Below are 17192 nucleotides of genomic sequence, written 5' to 3'. Positions count from 1 at the left end.
CCAGAAAATTAGAAACATCGGAGGTAAATTCCAGGCAAAAATGGGTACGATCAAAAACAAAGATGGCAAGGACCTAACAGAAGCAGAAGAGATCAAGAAAAGGTGGCAAGAATATACGAAAGATCTGTATAGGAAGGATAATAATATCGGGGATAGATTTGACGGTGTGGTGAGCTAGAGCCAGACATCCTGAAGACTGAGGTTGAATGGGCCTTAAGAAGCAGTGCTAATAACAAGGCAGCAGGAGATGACCCCCATACCAAAAAAGGGAAGCACCAAAGAATGTTCAAACTATCGAACAGTGGCCCTTATTTCACATGCCAGTAAGGTAATGCTCAAGATCTTGCAAGGTAGACTCCAGCAATTCATGGAACGAGAATTGCCAGATGTACAAGCTGGGTTTCGAAAAGGCAGAGGAACTAGAGACCAAATTGCCAATATCCGCTGGATAATGGAGAAAGCCAGGGAGTTTCAGAAAAACATCTATTTCTGTTTTATTGACTATTCTAAAGCCTTTGACTGTGTGGATCATAACAAACTGTGGCAAGTTCTTGGTGGTATAGGGATACCAAGTCATCTTGTCTGCCTCCGAGGAATCTGTACCAAGTAGCAACAGTAAGAACAGACCATGGAACAACGGACTGGTTTAAGATTGGGAAAGGAGTATGGCAGGGTTGTATACTCTCACCCTACCTATTCAACCTGTACGCAGAACACATTTTGCGATGTGCTGGGCGTGATGAAGCCAAGGCTGGAGTTAAAATTGCTGGAAGAAATATTAACAATCTCAGATATGCAGATGATACCACTTTGATGGCTGAAAGCAAGGAGGAGCTGAGGAACCTCATGACGAAGGTGAAAAAAGAAAGTGCACAAGCTGGGTTGCAGTTAAACCTCAAAAAAACCAAGATTATGGCAACCAGCTTGATTGATAACTGGCAAATAGTGGGAGAAAACGTGAAGGCAGTGATAGACTGTCTTTCTAGGCGCAAAGATTACTGCAGATGCTGACTGCAGCCAGGAAATCAGAAGACTTTACTTCTTGGGAGGAGAGCAATGACAAATCTTGATAAAATAGTGAAGAGCAGAGACATCACACTGATAACAAAGGTCCGCATAGTTCAAGCAATGGTATTCCCCGTAGTAACCTATGGCTGCGAGAGCTGGACCATAAGGAAGGCTGAGCGAAGGAAGATAGATGCTTTTGAACTGTGGCTGGAGGAAAATTCTGAGAGTGCCTTGGACTGCAAGAAGATCAAACCAGTCCATACTCCAGCAAATAAAGCCAGACTGCTCACTTGAGGGAATGATATTAAAGGCAAAACTGAAGTACTCTGGCCACATAATGAGAAGAATTATGGAGAAGATGCTGATGCTAGGGAAAGTGGAAGGCAAAAGGAAGAGGGGCCAACCAAGGGCAAGGTGGATGGATGATATTCTGGAGGTGATGGACTCGACCTTGGGGGAGCTGGGGGTGGCGACAGCCAACAGGAAGCTCTGGCGTGGGCTGGTCCATGAAGTAACGAAGAGTCAGAAGCAACTGACCGAATAAACAACAAATCCTCCTCCTAATTAATGTGTGCACATAACAGTCCATCATGGAGAGGGATGCATTTCCCTCCCTGAAGTGACATCTATGCATACGCCATTGACAAATGGACCCTGTCCTCTAAAGAAGCTATCATTCCACTGCAGCACAGCCTGGCAGCTGAAAAAAGCACTGTCCAGCGAACAGAAGGAGTGTTAGCTGCACATGAGTTGGCTTCAGAAAGGGTCAATAAAACACCCAGCAGCCGGGGACTCATTACCCAAGTATTCTTACAGCCAAATCTACAATCCTCTCTGAAGCAGCTCCATCGTACGCAATATTGGACCAAAAGCAGCAGCCAATTCCATTAAAGCCTTAGAAAGATGCCTTCTCTCAGCCAAAAAATGTTTGGGGAAGGTTGTTCTGCGTATAAATGCCATCTAATTTCCTGCAAGATGAACATCTTGTAAACTGATCACTGTCATGTACGAAAGCACTTTTTATTATGTTAAAGCTCTGCCCAAGAAAGCAAAGCAAATTTCTCCTTTACTCCTCCAAAGGGAGAGGGAGGGGAAAATCTTGCCCACCTACAAATTCTCAAAATCACAGAGTACGTAATTGCCTCAGGCTGTTTATGACATTATGCAAATTTGCTGAACTAGCATAGCATAATCAAGACATCTGTTCTTATTTTGTGCTCTTCCCCCCACCACCCCAACTCCAGGCAATCATTCTACTTCTATGAAATGGAATCTATATACTGGAATTTAAGCGAACAGCATGATATTTTACCATTTGGGGCTCTATCAAGATAGCATCTAAATGACAGCAGGAAGCACATTTCTGGTTGGGGCTTATGGTGTCAGAACAACAATTGGTATCTATTTCTCTCTCACACACCTCAACTTATCTAACTGTAGTCTATTCAAGTACACTATTTACTGATTCTTTTTGTTCTTAATTTTGAAACTAAATCGGCTTGCAAGCAGACACATTAATGAGGCAGGCAAATTGCCTTAACTATGGTTTGCTCAGTGCAGAAGTAATACTTAACTACAGTTAACACAAACCATGGTATGTAAATCAGCAAACCATGATTAAGTGTTATGTCTGCACAGGGCCGATAACGTTTACCCCTGTTCATTAGGGTCTGTTGAACTGTCTGCTTGGTCTTCCCCTTCCTTTCAGAAAGGGGAGAAATAGGAGGAACCATGGTCTGTTTCAGGAGGGCAGCCCCTATTGAGCTCTTCTGCTCCCCGCAAGGAGTTACTCAATGCGGGGGTAGAGTAAGATCCCTTCACAGCTGAACTGAGCAAACCATGAAGGGTACACACAATGAAGGGGATTTGCAAATCATGGTTTATGTTAACCACAGTTAAACATTACTTCTTCACTGAGAAGATCATGGTTAAGGCACTTAAGAATTCCCAAATGTCAATTTGCAAAAATAGGAAAGGATTTGGAAAAAAAAAAAACCACAAACAGAAAAAGATGAACAAGAAATGCATCATGGCAATCCAGTTCACAAGTAAATGGAAATCAAGAGGACCTGTGTGAGTACAACCTGTGTGAGTACAACATAATTGACTGACAGTTAATTATGGTAAGCAATATGAGACTTTGCCCATATTAACTGATTCTCAAGGACAACCATATGGAAAATGAGTTCTATCTAAGAAAAGGAGCATTGAATACTAACCCAGGGCACAACAGTGCTGTCAGCAACACATTTGTCTTCCATTTTTCACCTCTAAATGCTGAGAAATAAGGGAGAAAATTACTACTTTTAAACACATGAAATTTTAACACTAGCTTGTTTATCATAACATTACAAACCATTTAGAATCTGCCATACTTACAGAAACTGAACAGAACTTCAACAGAACCCAAATGCACACTAATAACCTTTCTCCAATAACCCACCAAAATTCAAACTGGGTCAGTTCCACCCCATTCACAATCAATGACCAGGTACTCAAGCTAGGCTTTATTAGCCTCTGTTTCCAACCCTACAGCCCTGCACTACATTGCAAGCAGTTTTTTTAAAACTCCCCAAATTTCAAAACCAACTTGCAAAGGATCATTAGGGATTGGATGAGGGGAGACTGAAGTTCAGGAAGGAGTGGGAATGGCGGCCTGTGGCAAACCGGTTTTGTGGGATCAGTTCCAGCTTCTTCCTCCTGATGAAGTGGACAACGTGCTTTCATCTGTATGGCCGACCACCTGCTTACTTGATCCTTGCCCATCTTGGCTCATTATGGGCTGCAGACAGAGCCTGGGTGAGGGGATCAGGGCGGTGGTGAACACCTCCCTTGAGGAGGGAGTGATGCCATCAGCCCTCAAGGAGGCAGTGATAAGACCACTCTTAAAGAAGCCCTCCTTGGATCCTCAAGTTTTGAACAACTTTCGCCCAGTCTCAAATCTGCCATTTTGGGGCAAGGTGATTGAGCGGGTGGTGGCGGTGCAGTTGAAGGCACACTTGAAAGAAACTGATTATCTAGACCCATGTCAGTCAGGCTTCAGGCTTGGGCATGGGACAGAAACGGTCTTGGTCACCTTGGTAGATGATATGAGGAGGGCTCTGGATAGGAGTGAATGCTCCTTCCTTGTTCTCCTCGACCTCTCAGCGGCTTTTGATACCGTTGACCACAGTATCCTCCTGGACCGCCTGGAGGGGTTGGGCATTGGAGACACCATATTGCGGTGGTTCCGATCCTTCTTCTCCGGCAGGTACCAGAGGGTAGCTCTGGGACAGGAGGTTTCGGACCCGTGGCCACTTACTTGTGGGGTGCCACAGGGTTCCATCCTCTCCCCGATGCTATTTAACATCTATGTGAAGCCGCTGGGGGCTATAATCAGGAGGTTTGGGGTGCAGTGTCATCAATATGTGGATGACACGCAGCTCTACCTCTCATTCAAATCTTCACGAAGGTTGGCTGTAGAATCCCTGTCCAAATGTCTGGAGACGGTGAGTGGCTGGATGGGGAGGAATAAGCTGAAGCTGAACCCTGACAAGACCGAGGTACTTTTGGTGAGAGACAAGAGGAGGTTGGGGGATGTTGACCTGGTGTTGAATAGGGTACGGCTACCCTTGAAAGACCAGGTCCGCAGCCTGGGGGTCATTTTGGACTCCCAGCTGTCCATGGAGGCTCAGGTGTCAGCTGTGAACCGGACAGCGCTGTATCAACACCATCTGATACGGCGGCTGCGCCCCTTCCTTCCCGACCATCTGCTCCCATCGGTAGTACATGCCTTGGTCTCCTCTCGTTTAGACTACTGTAATGCGCTCTACGTGGGGTTACCCTTGAAGACAGTTCGGAAACTGCAGCTGGTACAGAACGCGGCGGCTCGCCTGATTGAAGGCAGCCGCCGGCGAGATCACATCACTCCAGTGCTGAAGGAGTTGCACTGGTTACCAGTTGTTTTCCGGGCCAAATTCAAGGTGTTGGTTTTGACCTTTAAAACCCTATATGGTTCCGGCCCAGCCTATCTTAAGGAGCGCCTCCAGCAGCACCAGACAGGCCGCTTAACAAGATCAGCCTCGGATGGCCTTCTCTCTGTCCCATCAGCCAGGACAGCTAGACTGGTAAGGACGAGGGAGAGGGCCTTTTCTGTGGTGGCCCCCACTCTGTGGAACTCCCTCCCTAGGGAACTCCGCCATGCTCCCTCTTTAATGAGCTTCCGTCATGCATTAAAAACGTGGTTGTTCAGGCAGGCATTTGGGGTGGGTTAGGGTATTTTAGAAAATGTTTTTATTGTAGAATTTTATTGTTTTAAACTGTTTTATTGTATGTTGTACATCGCCCAGAGTGGCTGGGTGACCAGCCAGATGGGCGATTAATAAATTTAATAACAACAACAACAACAACAACACTGCTAAGAACACTATTTTCCAGTTCCATGTTTCTAGAGTACAGCCATTTATCTTTCCCTCTTCACTAACCCTGCAAACCGCCACTGTAGTTCCTATTTGACAAAGATGGAAGAGAGGAGAAGAGACAGGGATTTGGCCAAGGCCATCCAGCAAGTGCTAGGCAGGGATTTGAATGACTACACCACATGAATGCAAAGTCTGCACTTACTTTTATACATTCGAGCAGATACGTAACCTGCTGGAGTTCCCAGCAAGACCCAAAGCACAACCGCACAGGTCATCAAGGCCCCTCTGTTGGCTGGCGAAAGGAACCCAAGGCAGGCAAGGACTGAAAGTGTGAATACAAACAACGTGCCATTTATTATTTATTTAAAGTATTTTTATGCCACTCCTCAGCCAGAAAGGTTCCCAGAGCAGGTTACACATAATCAATTAAACAAGACAGTCCCTGACCACAGTCTAAAAAGATGCAACACACACAAAAAGAGATGAGGAGGGAAGAGGAAAATTAATTATTTTAGCAGGGCTGAAGGAATGGTTCTACTCGCCCTCTCATCTCAGCCTGCTGGTGGTGGTTACAGCTGAGGCAGGAGCAGTCTTCATGAGGAAGGCCTTTCAGCAGTGCTGATAGAAGCAGAGCTGGCCCTACCGTTAGGCAGAGGGGAGTGGTCGCCGCAGGCAGCAGATGCTGGCAGGAGGCAGCAAAGTGTTAGAGGAGAAAACTGTGTATCAAATGGCCGCGTTGTGCCCCCTAAGCTAGCTTGCTGCCTTCAGGTATAATGGAGAATGCTGCCCCATGGCCGGTGTTGAAGGAAAATCAACTGCCAATTCATTTGGCTTTTGAACATGGAATGGGAAGGGGCACCATACTGTTCTTCGCATCTGGCATCAAAATGCCTTGGGCCAGCTCTGGGTGGAAGAGAGAGATGCTGGGAGAGAACATTGACCAACGCAACGTTCCTCAAATGTTGATGCACATCTTTTTCCATAGGAACATGGGAAACTGCCTTATAGTGAGCCAGACCTTGGTCTATCCAGCTCAGTACCATCTACACCAGACTGCCCAACTGGTGCCTTCCAGATGTATATCTATGTGTCATAGTCCAACACATCTGGAGAGCACCAGGTTGGGGAAGGCTGATCTACACTGACTGGCAACCTCAGGGTTTCAGCCAGGTGTCTCCCCCAGCCCTACCTGGAGATGCCGGGGCTTGAACCTGGGACCTCTTACATGTAAGGCGTGTGCTGCATCACTAAGATATGGTCCTTCCCAAAGTTACACACCAAAAAACAACTTTCTAAGCATTGGGGAACCTTTCCTAGACTGAATTATCTGCACAGGAGCCCCCTGCACGTCTACCACAGAACCCCAGTATGTTGCAGACGCTTACTGGGAGATGTCCTTGGGCACACCAATTAGGCCTCACTGTTGCCCCCACAGCTGCTGACTGCCGAAGATGATTGGTAGCAGCTGTCTTTTTCAAAGGAAGCTTGCTTGCCAATACCCTCCTCTCTGTGCAATCCTTGACAAGCTTCCCAAGGAAGCTCAGGGTTTCCTGGAAGAACTCTTTAAAAACCACTGCCTAAATAGCAACGCATGAGCTCTCACTGCCAGGCTCTCAGACAGTCTCATGGCCACTGAGTTCAGTTGTGCACAACTGCAAGGAGCGAAAAAACACACACAATGTTAAATAACTGCCTTCTGGTGATGGCACCTTCCATGACCAGGTAGTCACTTCCCTGGTGGGACTGAACAATGGTCACCAGGTTTGCATTAAGGAAACTGATTATGCAAGACTGGCAAGACACAGGAAGCAGAGCATGCAGGGGGATGAGGACAGCAATAAGGCAGAGGAAGGTAACGTGGTGCCCAAGGGCACAAATGCACCCCTGGACACCCTTCGTGGCAGCCAGCAAGGTGTCCTACCCCTTTTTTTAAAAGTATCTATTTGTTACATTTATTTCCCTCATTCTTTCCTCTTGGAGGAACCCAAGGTGGCTTACATGAGCCTCCTCTCCATTTTTATCCTCACAACAACCCTCTGTGGTAGGCTGGGCAAGGAGCCAGTGACAGGCCCAAAGTCACCCCGTGAGCTTCATGGCCGAGTGGGGACTAGATCCCGGATCTCTTGAGTCCCAGTCCAACACTCTAACCACTACACTGGCTCTCTCCCTGCTTTTTTAAAATACACTTTCTTACCAGCAGCTGGGATTGCTGTGAAATTGCTGAAAACAGTGGGTGCAAAAGAGCTGTTCAGCATGTTCGGGCTCAGCCCCCACCTGTGTCTTGTACTCAGTCCCTTGGGCAAGTTACTTGTCCTCTGCCACACCTCCCATGGCAACCATTTTGTGGTGGTGCCCACAACAGTTTCTCAAATTGCCACATTTCCCCACGGCCCAAAAAGGTATCTTGGGATGGGAAGGAGCCTCAGCACTATAGCCCTTAAACTTATTAATTGCCAGCTAAATAATGCTGGCTTGGTCCATGGTATTCTCGTTACCACTGAATTTCCAAAAGGAAACAACAATTACACGGTGTCCACAGAGCCCTGTATTATGCTATCATGATGCTGTTAACATTGCAGTTCTACAGCTGGCTTACAGTCATTGCTTATTGCTACCACCTCTGATTTCTCTCTCAGTCCCCACAACTCCCGCCCCACTGTCAAACCTTAGATTGCAATTCCCTGGGGGCAAGGATCTGTCACTTTCTACTTATTCTGTGAAGTACCTCATATGTTGTGGGCAATGCATAAACAACAACAGTTTTAGCCTATCAAGTGCTACTTACACAAAGTAATAAATGTCATTATGAAAATCTGTGTCCCTTGGCCCAAGAAGACAGACAGCAACATGCCCTTCCTGGGAGGCCTGAACACGTCTCCGTGGACCAACTTCCACCCAAATTCCTCCTGGGCATCCTCCTGCAATAATATCTTTATTAGACATACATCATGCAACAGTGAATTAGTACAAGCAGACGTGAAAATCACTTTCCTGGCCTGATTATCTTTCAGGTTTCGTTTCTGAAGGGGAGTAATTTCATCAGCTTCGTTACTCACTGATTTTACAACTCCCTAATGGACTTGCTGGTTGGGGGTGGAGGATGCAGATTTATTAAGGAACGCTTATCTTGAGAAGGGGAAACCAACATTAACATGCTTAGCTAGAGTACCGCAATGTTAATTGATATTAAACAAAAGATTGTGTTTAATTTAAGCTGCATCGCAAGCATTTAACATATTTATCCGCCTTTGTCTCCTACTGCCAAACAAGCCAGTTTCAAATTTGACTTGCAAGAAAAGAAAAGATCGCATCACAACTCAGGGCCCAAGTACCCTCAAGTGTCTTCCTGTTCTCTCCACACAGTAGGGGTATTTTTAATGACAATAAAGCCAATGGAATAAAATACTCACTAAATATAAAAAGCTGTTTGCTTCAAATTAAATATTCTCCATTCTGCACCCCACCCCAATAGTTCTGCAGCCTTCATTTCTTTCTTTTTTGTCTGGGCTTAGTTACTGCACAGGTGTGATCAAACACTAAAGTTCTCCAAGTAGGTCTTCGGTGCAGAATGCGTCTCCTTCCCAGGGCAATGCCCCTTTTTCTTGATCCATAATTCTAAGGTACTGTTACTCCCGTTCCCAGTGGGAGACGGAGCTTTGCCAAGGCAAAAAATGTTATCATGGCTAGGTTTTAGGTTTTACATGCATCGAACAGTTCCCCCCTTTCCTTTTTGTACCAACATGCTTGTTATTTTTGAATCTCCATGCTCTGCATTTCCTATTGACTCAAACATTCTGCAACGTTCCCAAACAGGCTCAGCTATGCTGGGGTCGCTATTTTAAAGACTATCCCATTGCACCATTACCAAAAGCCAGCCTAGAAAAGGAGATTTTAACTGTCTGTTTGGAAAACACAAAGCCTCAGATTTTGGTGAGCCTCCAAGGGAAGAGAGCTTCACGGAGTGCAACAAGATACATCAAAAAAGGGTTTTATAAGTTGTATATACACGTATGTCTTTAAAAGTCAATGTACAGCTGCCTCTCTCATGAATGGAGTCCTGTATAAACTCTGCCAATGTTTTAACACTGTTGGACAGAAGTGACACATTCCTGAAACTCAACACTCAATGAGCAGGCCTTTTCTGTAGTGGCTCCCAAATTGGGGCATGCCCTCCCTAGAGGTCTGCCTGGAACTTGTCTTACTTTTAATGATATGTTTAATGTTGTGTTTTAAAATAGTATTTTTCTATGTTTTAGTTGCTTGGATATTTATCTGTTCTTTTAAAATTATTTTAAATTATTGTTGCTGCTTTTAAAACTTTAGAAATACTCTTCAAAGGTGTTTTATCATTGGTTATATTGCATTTGTTTTTATTATGCATGTCGATATGAGAGCTTTGGCCATAGGGCAACTATAAACTGAATAAACACCATAAAGAGGAAAACGGCAAACTAGGTTACATCAGTCAGCTGAAAGCCCTTTTAAATTGACCAAAAGGGCACCACAATTAATCAGCCAACTATAAAAAAAAAATAATACATGCTTGTAAAAAAATGCAGACAGCATGTCTCAGAAGAGGCATTCTCCCCTTAATTTTCACGCAAAAGGGAATACCTCTTATAAAATGGCACTTGTGGCAACATATACATACAACTTCTGAAAAAATGAAGCATGCTTTCCCCTGCCCACTCCTTTCAAAACAGTGATGTTAGTCAAAAGCAAGTTTGTGGATTTAAACTGATTATAACTCATATGACTCCTCGACTTAAGTTTTACCCCACACCAAAGCGACAGGAGTTCACTATGCTCCAAAGCAGAGGGCACACCTGCCTGCCAATACATCCTCCAAGTTACCCTATCGTCATGATGCTCTGCTTTCCAAACCCCCTCTCCCACTATTGGATTGGCAACTGGGAGGGAGGAGGCAGTTCAGCACTCCTACAGATGGGACTAGCAAGCAACAGAAGAACAGCTTAAAATGTTCCCCCCCCACTCCCCCAACCTGACTGATACTGGCCACATTCCTTATGGAAACACAGACAGGAAGTTGCCTTTTGCTCTCTGTACAGTGATTCCTGCACTAAAATCAGCTTTACTCAGCTGCCCAGCATTTCTTCCATCCTCAAAGGGCAGGCATTTTAGATGTAGTGGCATAGTGGCGGGATGCTTTATTACCACTTGGGTAGGATGATGGGAACCAAACTCCTAGGAAGTCGGAAGGGAAGCTCCTAGAGTAGCCTTCCTCAATCTGGCATCCTCCAGATGTGATGGGATCGCAACTCCCCTAATTCCCAACTGGGAATTAGGGAAACTGCAGTCTCAACACATCTGGAGGGTGCCAGGTTGGGGAAGGCTGTTCTACAGTGTCTGCAAAGAATGAAGTCTGAGGATCCCCAACACCTGACATTTAGGATGTTAAAACACTCCTAGCGTGGCATATCAGGGGAAGCCGGTCCTGATGCAGAAAGGCAGTGGGGTAAAACCATTTTCCCCTAGAAACCTGGCAGTTCAGTTCTAGTCCCGCCAAAACCTATTTTGCTTTGAAAGCTTGACAGTGCCTGTTTAGGGGGGAAAGAAATCAAATTACCTAAGTAAGCCACAAGAGCTGAGCCCTTGATTTGTTTCATATGAAGCAAGGCACTTCTCACCTTGGGGAAGCAGGATTTTTGTACGCCTATTCATTATTTCCAAATTACAGGTGATGGAAAGTCTGTATTTTGCAGACTTTTGTTTTAATTAGCTAAGTAAATACTATCTATTTGGCTTAAGTTTTAAAGAGCTCTTCACTAAAGCAGCCGCAGGAGCTGTTTGCCATGCAGACCACCTGTAGCTTTCTAGGGAACATCCAGGCAAATGGAAAAGGAAAGATTCTCAAAATAAAATCCTGTCCTTTTAGAAAGATGGTACTCAAGGCACGAGCTGGCCCTCCTCAAGGAAGACAGAAACAGTTGCTGTGAAAAGTATGAACATTTCACTGCCTCCTCTCAGCCCAGCATTATCTGTGCAGCCTGACAAAAACAAGAGGCAAAATACCCACCTTCTCTTTCCCAATACTGCAACAGCCTTGCCCTTTACACTGAAGGAGACAACTACACTAACCTCCAGAATTCACAAGTGTTCCTAAGGTTGACTCTCATAGGTCTCACAGCACCCATGCACTTTTATGTGTCTGTTCTCTCAATTTTAGAGAGCTTAAAGAAGCTCTGTCTTACTTACTGAGGAGTCCATCTGGTTGTATCTTGCAATATCTTTATGCAGGGTCCTCAGAAGGATCATGGCCACCATTCCAGATAAGAAGAGAACAATCACAAGGGAATTCATGATGCTGCAGATGAAGAAAAAAAATGGGGATTTCACACCAATCCCAGCGTATATGTCTTAGCATCAGACACAATTTCAAAGTCTACAAATGGACTCAGGTCTACAAGTGCTTAAGTAAAGAGCAGGAAATCAATGTTTAGATTCTTCAGGATTTAGTAGTCATATTGGATAGCAAACTGAACAAGACCCAGCACCTATGATGCTCTGGTATAAAAAAGGACAAGAGTATCTTAGGCTGGCTTAAAAAAATGTGTCATGTCCAAGACTTGGGAAACCACACGCTGTCCTAGAGAGCTCAGAGCTAGAGATGCATCAAATGAGGAAGACATGAAATAGCGAAGCCCATGTACTTCCATTACAAGTGAGATTAACACTTATTAAAAGCGTATCGATGCCTTTTATAGATACAGAGCTAGTCTAGACATCATGCCAAATCATGATTTGCGCTAAGCATAGTTTAGTCTCCAAACCATAATATGGTTCCAGACCTATAAGGAAACCATAGTTTGTGCAGTTTCCCTCTCCCCCAATCTTCCACAGATGATATCCCAAACAGTGGCCTGTGAGTGAAGAGCAACATCTCAAACTATGGTTTGTTGGTTTGGATGTTAACAGCGAGCCACCGTTTGCCGCAACAGTAGTTTTCAAACATATAGCTTCAGATCCTGGTCTGGTGGCTATTTTGTAGGAAATTTATTTTTAGCCATATTTAATTGCTATGCCTGGAGACGCTTTAACATAGAGACAAGTCCTATAAACCTGCCTAGCAGGAAAAAACTGGCCTGTGGTTTGCTGCCCACTTTATGGGCTGAACAGTACAGTTCCTGAGTCAAGAACACTCAGTCACAACTGGCTGCAATTTATAAGTTTTACTGACAGAAAGCACCGCAACCAGTTAATACATGACAAATGTAAAGAAAACATACCACAGTACTTGTTAACAGAGTATATAGAGCATGAGATTAAAACAAAACATGCAAGCACACCAAAATATAGCCCTTACATTGCCAGTTACAGCAGACTGCTAGCAGCGGGAACCCCCTGCCAAGAGCAACCCCTCCTTTCTCCTTTCATTCCTTAATATACCTTTCCTCAAATGCCAAATTTGTCTATGATGCCTGTTTTAATCACTTATTCTTCTCACCTGTCCATACCTCCCACCTATGTCAATTGTTTCCTCCCTATCTTCCAGTAACTGTTCTTTATTCCACCATTTGTTTCTTGTGCCCTTACTAAGTTCTTTGTACTTTTCTTCTGACTACAAGATGGACCCATCTCCATGTTGGTGCAGCCTCCTAAGTTCCTCTTTTGTAACTTTCCAGATGTACATATGCCAACTTCACTTACTGTTATGCTAACCCAAACTCTACTACTGCTATGCTGCTACAGGCCTTTATTCACAGGCCTTTATAACCTATGACCTATGCTTATGCTACATCTATGCTACTAGTATATAATTAATATTTATGTATGTGTACAAGCCAGATATGCCTTTTGTGCTCCTACATTTCAAACCATGGTTTGTAAATTATACTGATGGGTCAGATGTGACAACAAATCGTGGTCTAAGTTTTCAAACCATGGTTTGGCATTACATCTAAAACACCTCGTAAGTTGTTTACTGATTTCAGATGTTAAGGCAGGCAAGAGATTTCCACTTTATTGTTTTTAAAAAGAATCTCTCTCTCTCTTTCTCCTCCCATGTTCACTGTAACTTTTTCTTAACAGTAAATACTGGCTTTAGACAGAGAAAAAACTCCAAAGCAAGCCACATGACAGAATTTTTTTTACGAAGCTGATCAATTCTAACATCTCAGAAATTCTCTGAAACAACATGATAAAAGTAAAATATGGATATTGCTTTTCTTTGGGATACAGAAGGCATATTCCTTGGGCGAAATACAATACTTCAAGCTGCTCCCAAGAGGGCCAGTACTGAGGAAAGTTACTCCACAAACAATAACATGAAAAGTTCACTGGATGGAACCTTATTTTCTTTTTAACCACAATAGAAGCAACAATTCCTGAAATAAGCAGAGGGATACTGAGGTCTTCCCAGTTTTGCCACAAGCTATTTCTTTCAGAACTTAACATCTCTTACCTAAACCACTGAATGTTGGTATGGGGCATGGATTCCAAGATGTAGTCCCACCTTGAAGCCCACTTAATATTGTTGTTCTCCTGTATGGAAAAAGGACGCAAAGGAAAAGTCAGATCATGGGTGCCACTTCCCCAAAAGCAAGCCTTCATACAAATTTGATTCTCATGGCTGTAAGCTTCTAAGACAGGCAAATACTGGTGTTATTTCCATGTGTTTTGCAGTCCTTGAGGGACACATCCACTTTTATTTTTGCAAGTCTGAATGCAATGTTCTGCCATCCCACATCTTGCTTGATTCCCCAGGAAGACACAGCAGATCAGAAGGCAGCATTTGCTTTTTTTAACAAACAAATGGTTCCTTCCTTGGGCAGGCACCACCTTTCCCACATTACAACTGCATACATCCTAATACACATTAGTATGTGCACCCACACTTTCCATGAAGAGGGTAATAGTGCCTCCCTCCCCAACCCAGCCCCCTTCATGCTGGCTAAGGATTGTGGGAGTTTTAGTCCAACACATCTGGAGGGCACCAGGTTGGGAAAGGCTGCAACTGGGTCCATTTGTTTCAAACCAGTTATACAAAACCATTGGCCATGACCCCCCACCCCAAAGGGCAACTTAAATGATCAAGGGGCTGGAGCAACTTCCCTATGAGGAAAGGTTACAAAAGCTGGGATTGTTTAGCTTAGAAAAAAGACGAGTAAGGAAAGACATGATAGAAGTGTACAAAATTATGCATGGTGTGGAGAAAGTGGGTAAGAGACATTTTTCTCCCTCTCTCACAATACAAGGGCCCAATGGGGTCATCCCATGAAGCTGCTTAGTGGGAGATTCAGGACAGATAAAAGGACGTACTTCTTCACACAGCATATGTTAAGCTATGGAATTTGCAACCGCAAGCTGTAGTGATGGCCACCATTTTGGATGGCTTTAAAAGGGGATTTGACAAATTAATGGAGGAGAAGGCTATCAATGGTTACTAGACTTGATGGCTATATGCTACCTCTAGTATCAAAAGTAGTATGCCTATGTACACCAGTTGCTGGGGAACATGGGTGGCAGGGTGCTCTTGCACTCAAGGTCCTGCTTGTGGGTTTCCTGTGGGCATCTAGTTGGCCACTGTGTGAACAGAATGCTGGATTAGATGGACCCTGATCCAGCATGGCTCTTATGTTCAAAGCTCTAAGAGCCTCCCAAATCCAGACATGGAGCTTCCATGCGCTCAAGGACTTTTCTATAGTGGGGAATGCTCAATGGGAATGGGCAGAGAATTCCTCAACTCATAAAAATTATATGGGGGAGCAGGACCTGTGCATAGAGAACTTGGCATGCACATGGCTGCTGCTGGTCCTGGGTGATTACCTGTCCTCTGTAAAAGTGGATACTCCCAAAAGGCATAATGCATCTTGTGGTTTTTGAATGAAGTAAGCCTTACATAACCAAGGCTAATCAACTTACACACACACACACACACGCACGCACACACACACACACGCACGCACGCACACCCCTACAGGCAGTTCATTCATGTTGTCAGTTTAAGGGGACTGGATGGCTCAAGGCAACAGTAACAGGATACAGAACCTTTCACTTCAAAGTCATGGGTTCAAGTCAATTTTCATTTGTAAGAACAAGGGAAAATTGTTAGTATATGATATCCGTTTGGCTGGTGCTAAAGGTCTCTGCCGACTTCCCCTGCAAAGCAGGTGTCTTACATCACAAAAAACTAACCTTAATTGCCGCCCTTTAGGGCTAGTCTCAACACAGCCATCGGGATAGGGGAGGGGACAGAAATCAATGCCTTAAGCCCTTCTCTGCAGTTGCCCATGCTGTCTCATATTCAATCAGGACCAGCCTCCAGATGGCTGTCAATCAACATTCTCGGTGCCAACACTAAGTTGTCATTAAGAAACTGAAGCAGAGTCCACCCCCCCCCCCGCCAAATTAGGATCAGAACTAAATGCATGCTCAATGCAGGTTTAGCTACTAAAACAGAAGTGCTTCTTCATCTGTTAGTTAGTGACAAAGGGCTTTCCTCTTTCCCTTAGAGAATCCAAAGCTGCTCTGGTGTTCACATGTTCATGGCAGTTCCTTGTGAACTGTATAGCTAAAACACCCTACAAGTCACACAACCAGCATCTAGAGGAGGGAAACACTAGACCTTTGTCACGTGTGAACACTGCAGTTGAATACCTAGGTAGGACATGGTATATAGCAAACATAATTACGAAAAATAAAAGCTCTATTTTGAGAACTACAAATGTTTTTGCTCAGCTTGCTATATTTCTGTGTGTATGCGCGCTTAAATGTGATTTTTTTGTAGTACTACTCATACAAGGGGTAGCAAAATGGTTTCTAGTAAGGGGCTGAATGACTTCAGGGGGTGGGGTCACAACCCAGTGATGTCAGGGGGGGCCCAGCCAATGTGCTGGGAGGATCATCCACCTAATGCTTCAGCTGGGGACCTGGCTTCATTGCACACAGGTATTCCCCATTGGGAAAGTTTATACTTATAGCAATTAATATATATTTAAACAACATTGGGATTTTCAGGCACAAGACACATTCAGCTGTGCACATGGAACAAGTATCTATGCTGCATATCCTGTGGCCCGTAACAACTGAAAATCTGCACACCTCAAGAAATGCTGCAAACGTACAATTCTTGTACTTACTTCAAATTTCACCGAGTAAGAATAGATCACATCCACCTTGTTGGTAGAGTCTGCAGGAATTTCCATAGGAGGTTCTTCGCAGGATAAGCTGTTTATGTCGGTATGTTTATAACTGCAAAGATAAATATATATAAATATCACACTCACTGGATGATGCAAAGACTCTACAGTTTTAAAAGATGCATTAGCTACGTGTTACATGTGTTTTTGTTTTTCAGTCTGTGTGCTTGAAGTGCCAAGTGTTTGGCAAAGTCCACACAAGGCCTGTGGATTAAATGCACATTGTGCAGATTTCTTCCTGAACAAAAAGAAAAGATGTGGCTTCTGAATGCAAGAAGAGCTCTGCATGAAAACTCTGGGTTGTTTGGGCTTATAACTTCATAACCACCAGCCAGCTTATGGAACTCCATACCACGTATATGAAAGACCCAGAGTCCCAACACATGCTACTTTTTCCAAAAGGTGTATTAGTACCAGTAGCACCAAACATAACATGTAGGAGGGTTGGGTGCCAGGCATTCCAACATGCACATGAGGTGCAATGTGGCAGTTACAGAGTCATCCCTCACACTATACTGTTCAGATTTTACCCAACATGGGTTTCAATATCCATTCAGAACTGAGACGATCCACAGAATCGGAAGCAGCAGGTCAGGATTCACGATCACATCATAGGTTACCAATT

At 44.3% G+C, this 17192-nt stretch overlaps 1 protein-coding gene across 1 annotated transcript in view; it reads right to left on the bottom strand.

The window, feature by feature from the left end:
* The window catches only part of LOC146338388 (transmembrane 9 superfamily member 2-like), a 53586-nt gene that overhangs the window by 20838 nt on the left and 15556 nt on the right, over nucleotides 1-17192 (bottom strand). Inside the window, exons 7-12 of the mRNA XM_084813664.1 lie at nucleotides 16508-16619; nucleotides 13831-13910; nucleotides 11625-11733; nucleotides 8194-8326; nucleotides 5611-5730; nucleotides 3228-3285 (exon numbers count right to left, since the gene is read on the bottom strand). Of these exons, the coding sequence (XP_084669790.1) occupies nucleotides 3228-3285; nucleotides 5611-5730; nucleotides 8194-8326; nucleotides 11625-11733; nucleotides 13831-13910; nucleotides 16508-16619 (612 nt within the window). The remainder of the gene's footprint in view (nucleotides 1-3227; nucleotides 3286-5610; nucleotides 5731-8193; nucleotides 8327-11624; nucleotides 11734-13830; nucleotides 13911-16507; nucleotides 16620-17192) is intronic.

This window comes from Heloderma suspectum, chromosome 9, assembly GCF_057233095.1.
Source record: "Heloderma suspectum isolate Gila_16-S chromosome 9, 16-S_ref, whole genome shotgun sequence".
In the NCBI taxonomy this organism is placed as follows: domain Eukaryota; kingdom Metazoa; phylum Chordata; class Lepidosauria; order Squamata; family Helodermatidae; genus Heloderma; species Heloderma suspectum.
This window is presented reverse-complemented; position numbering and strand designations above follow the sequence as displayed.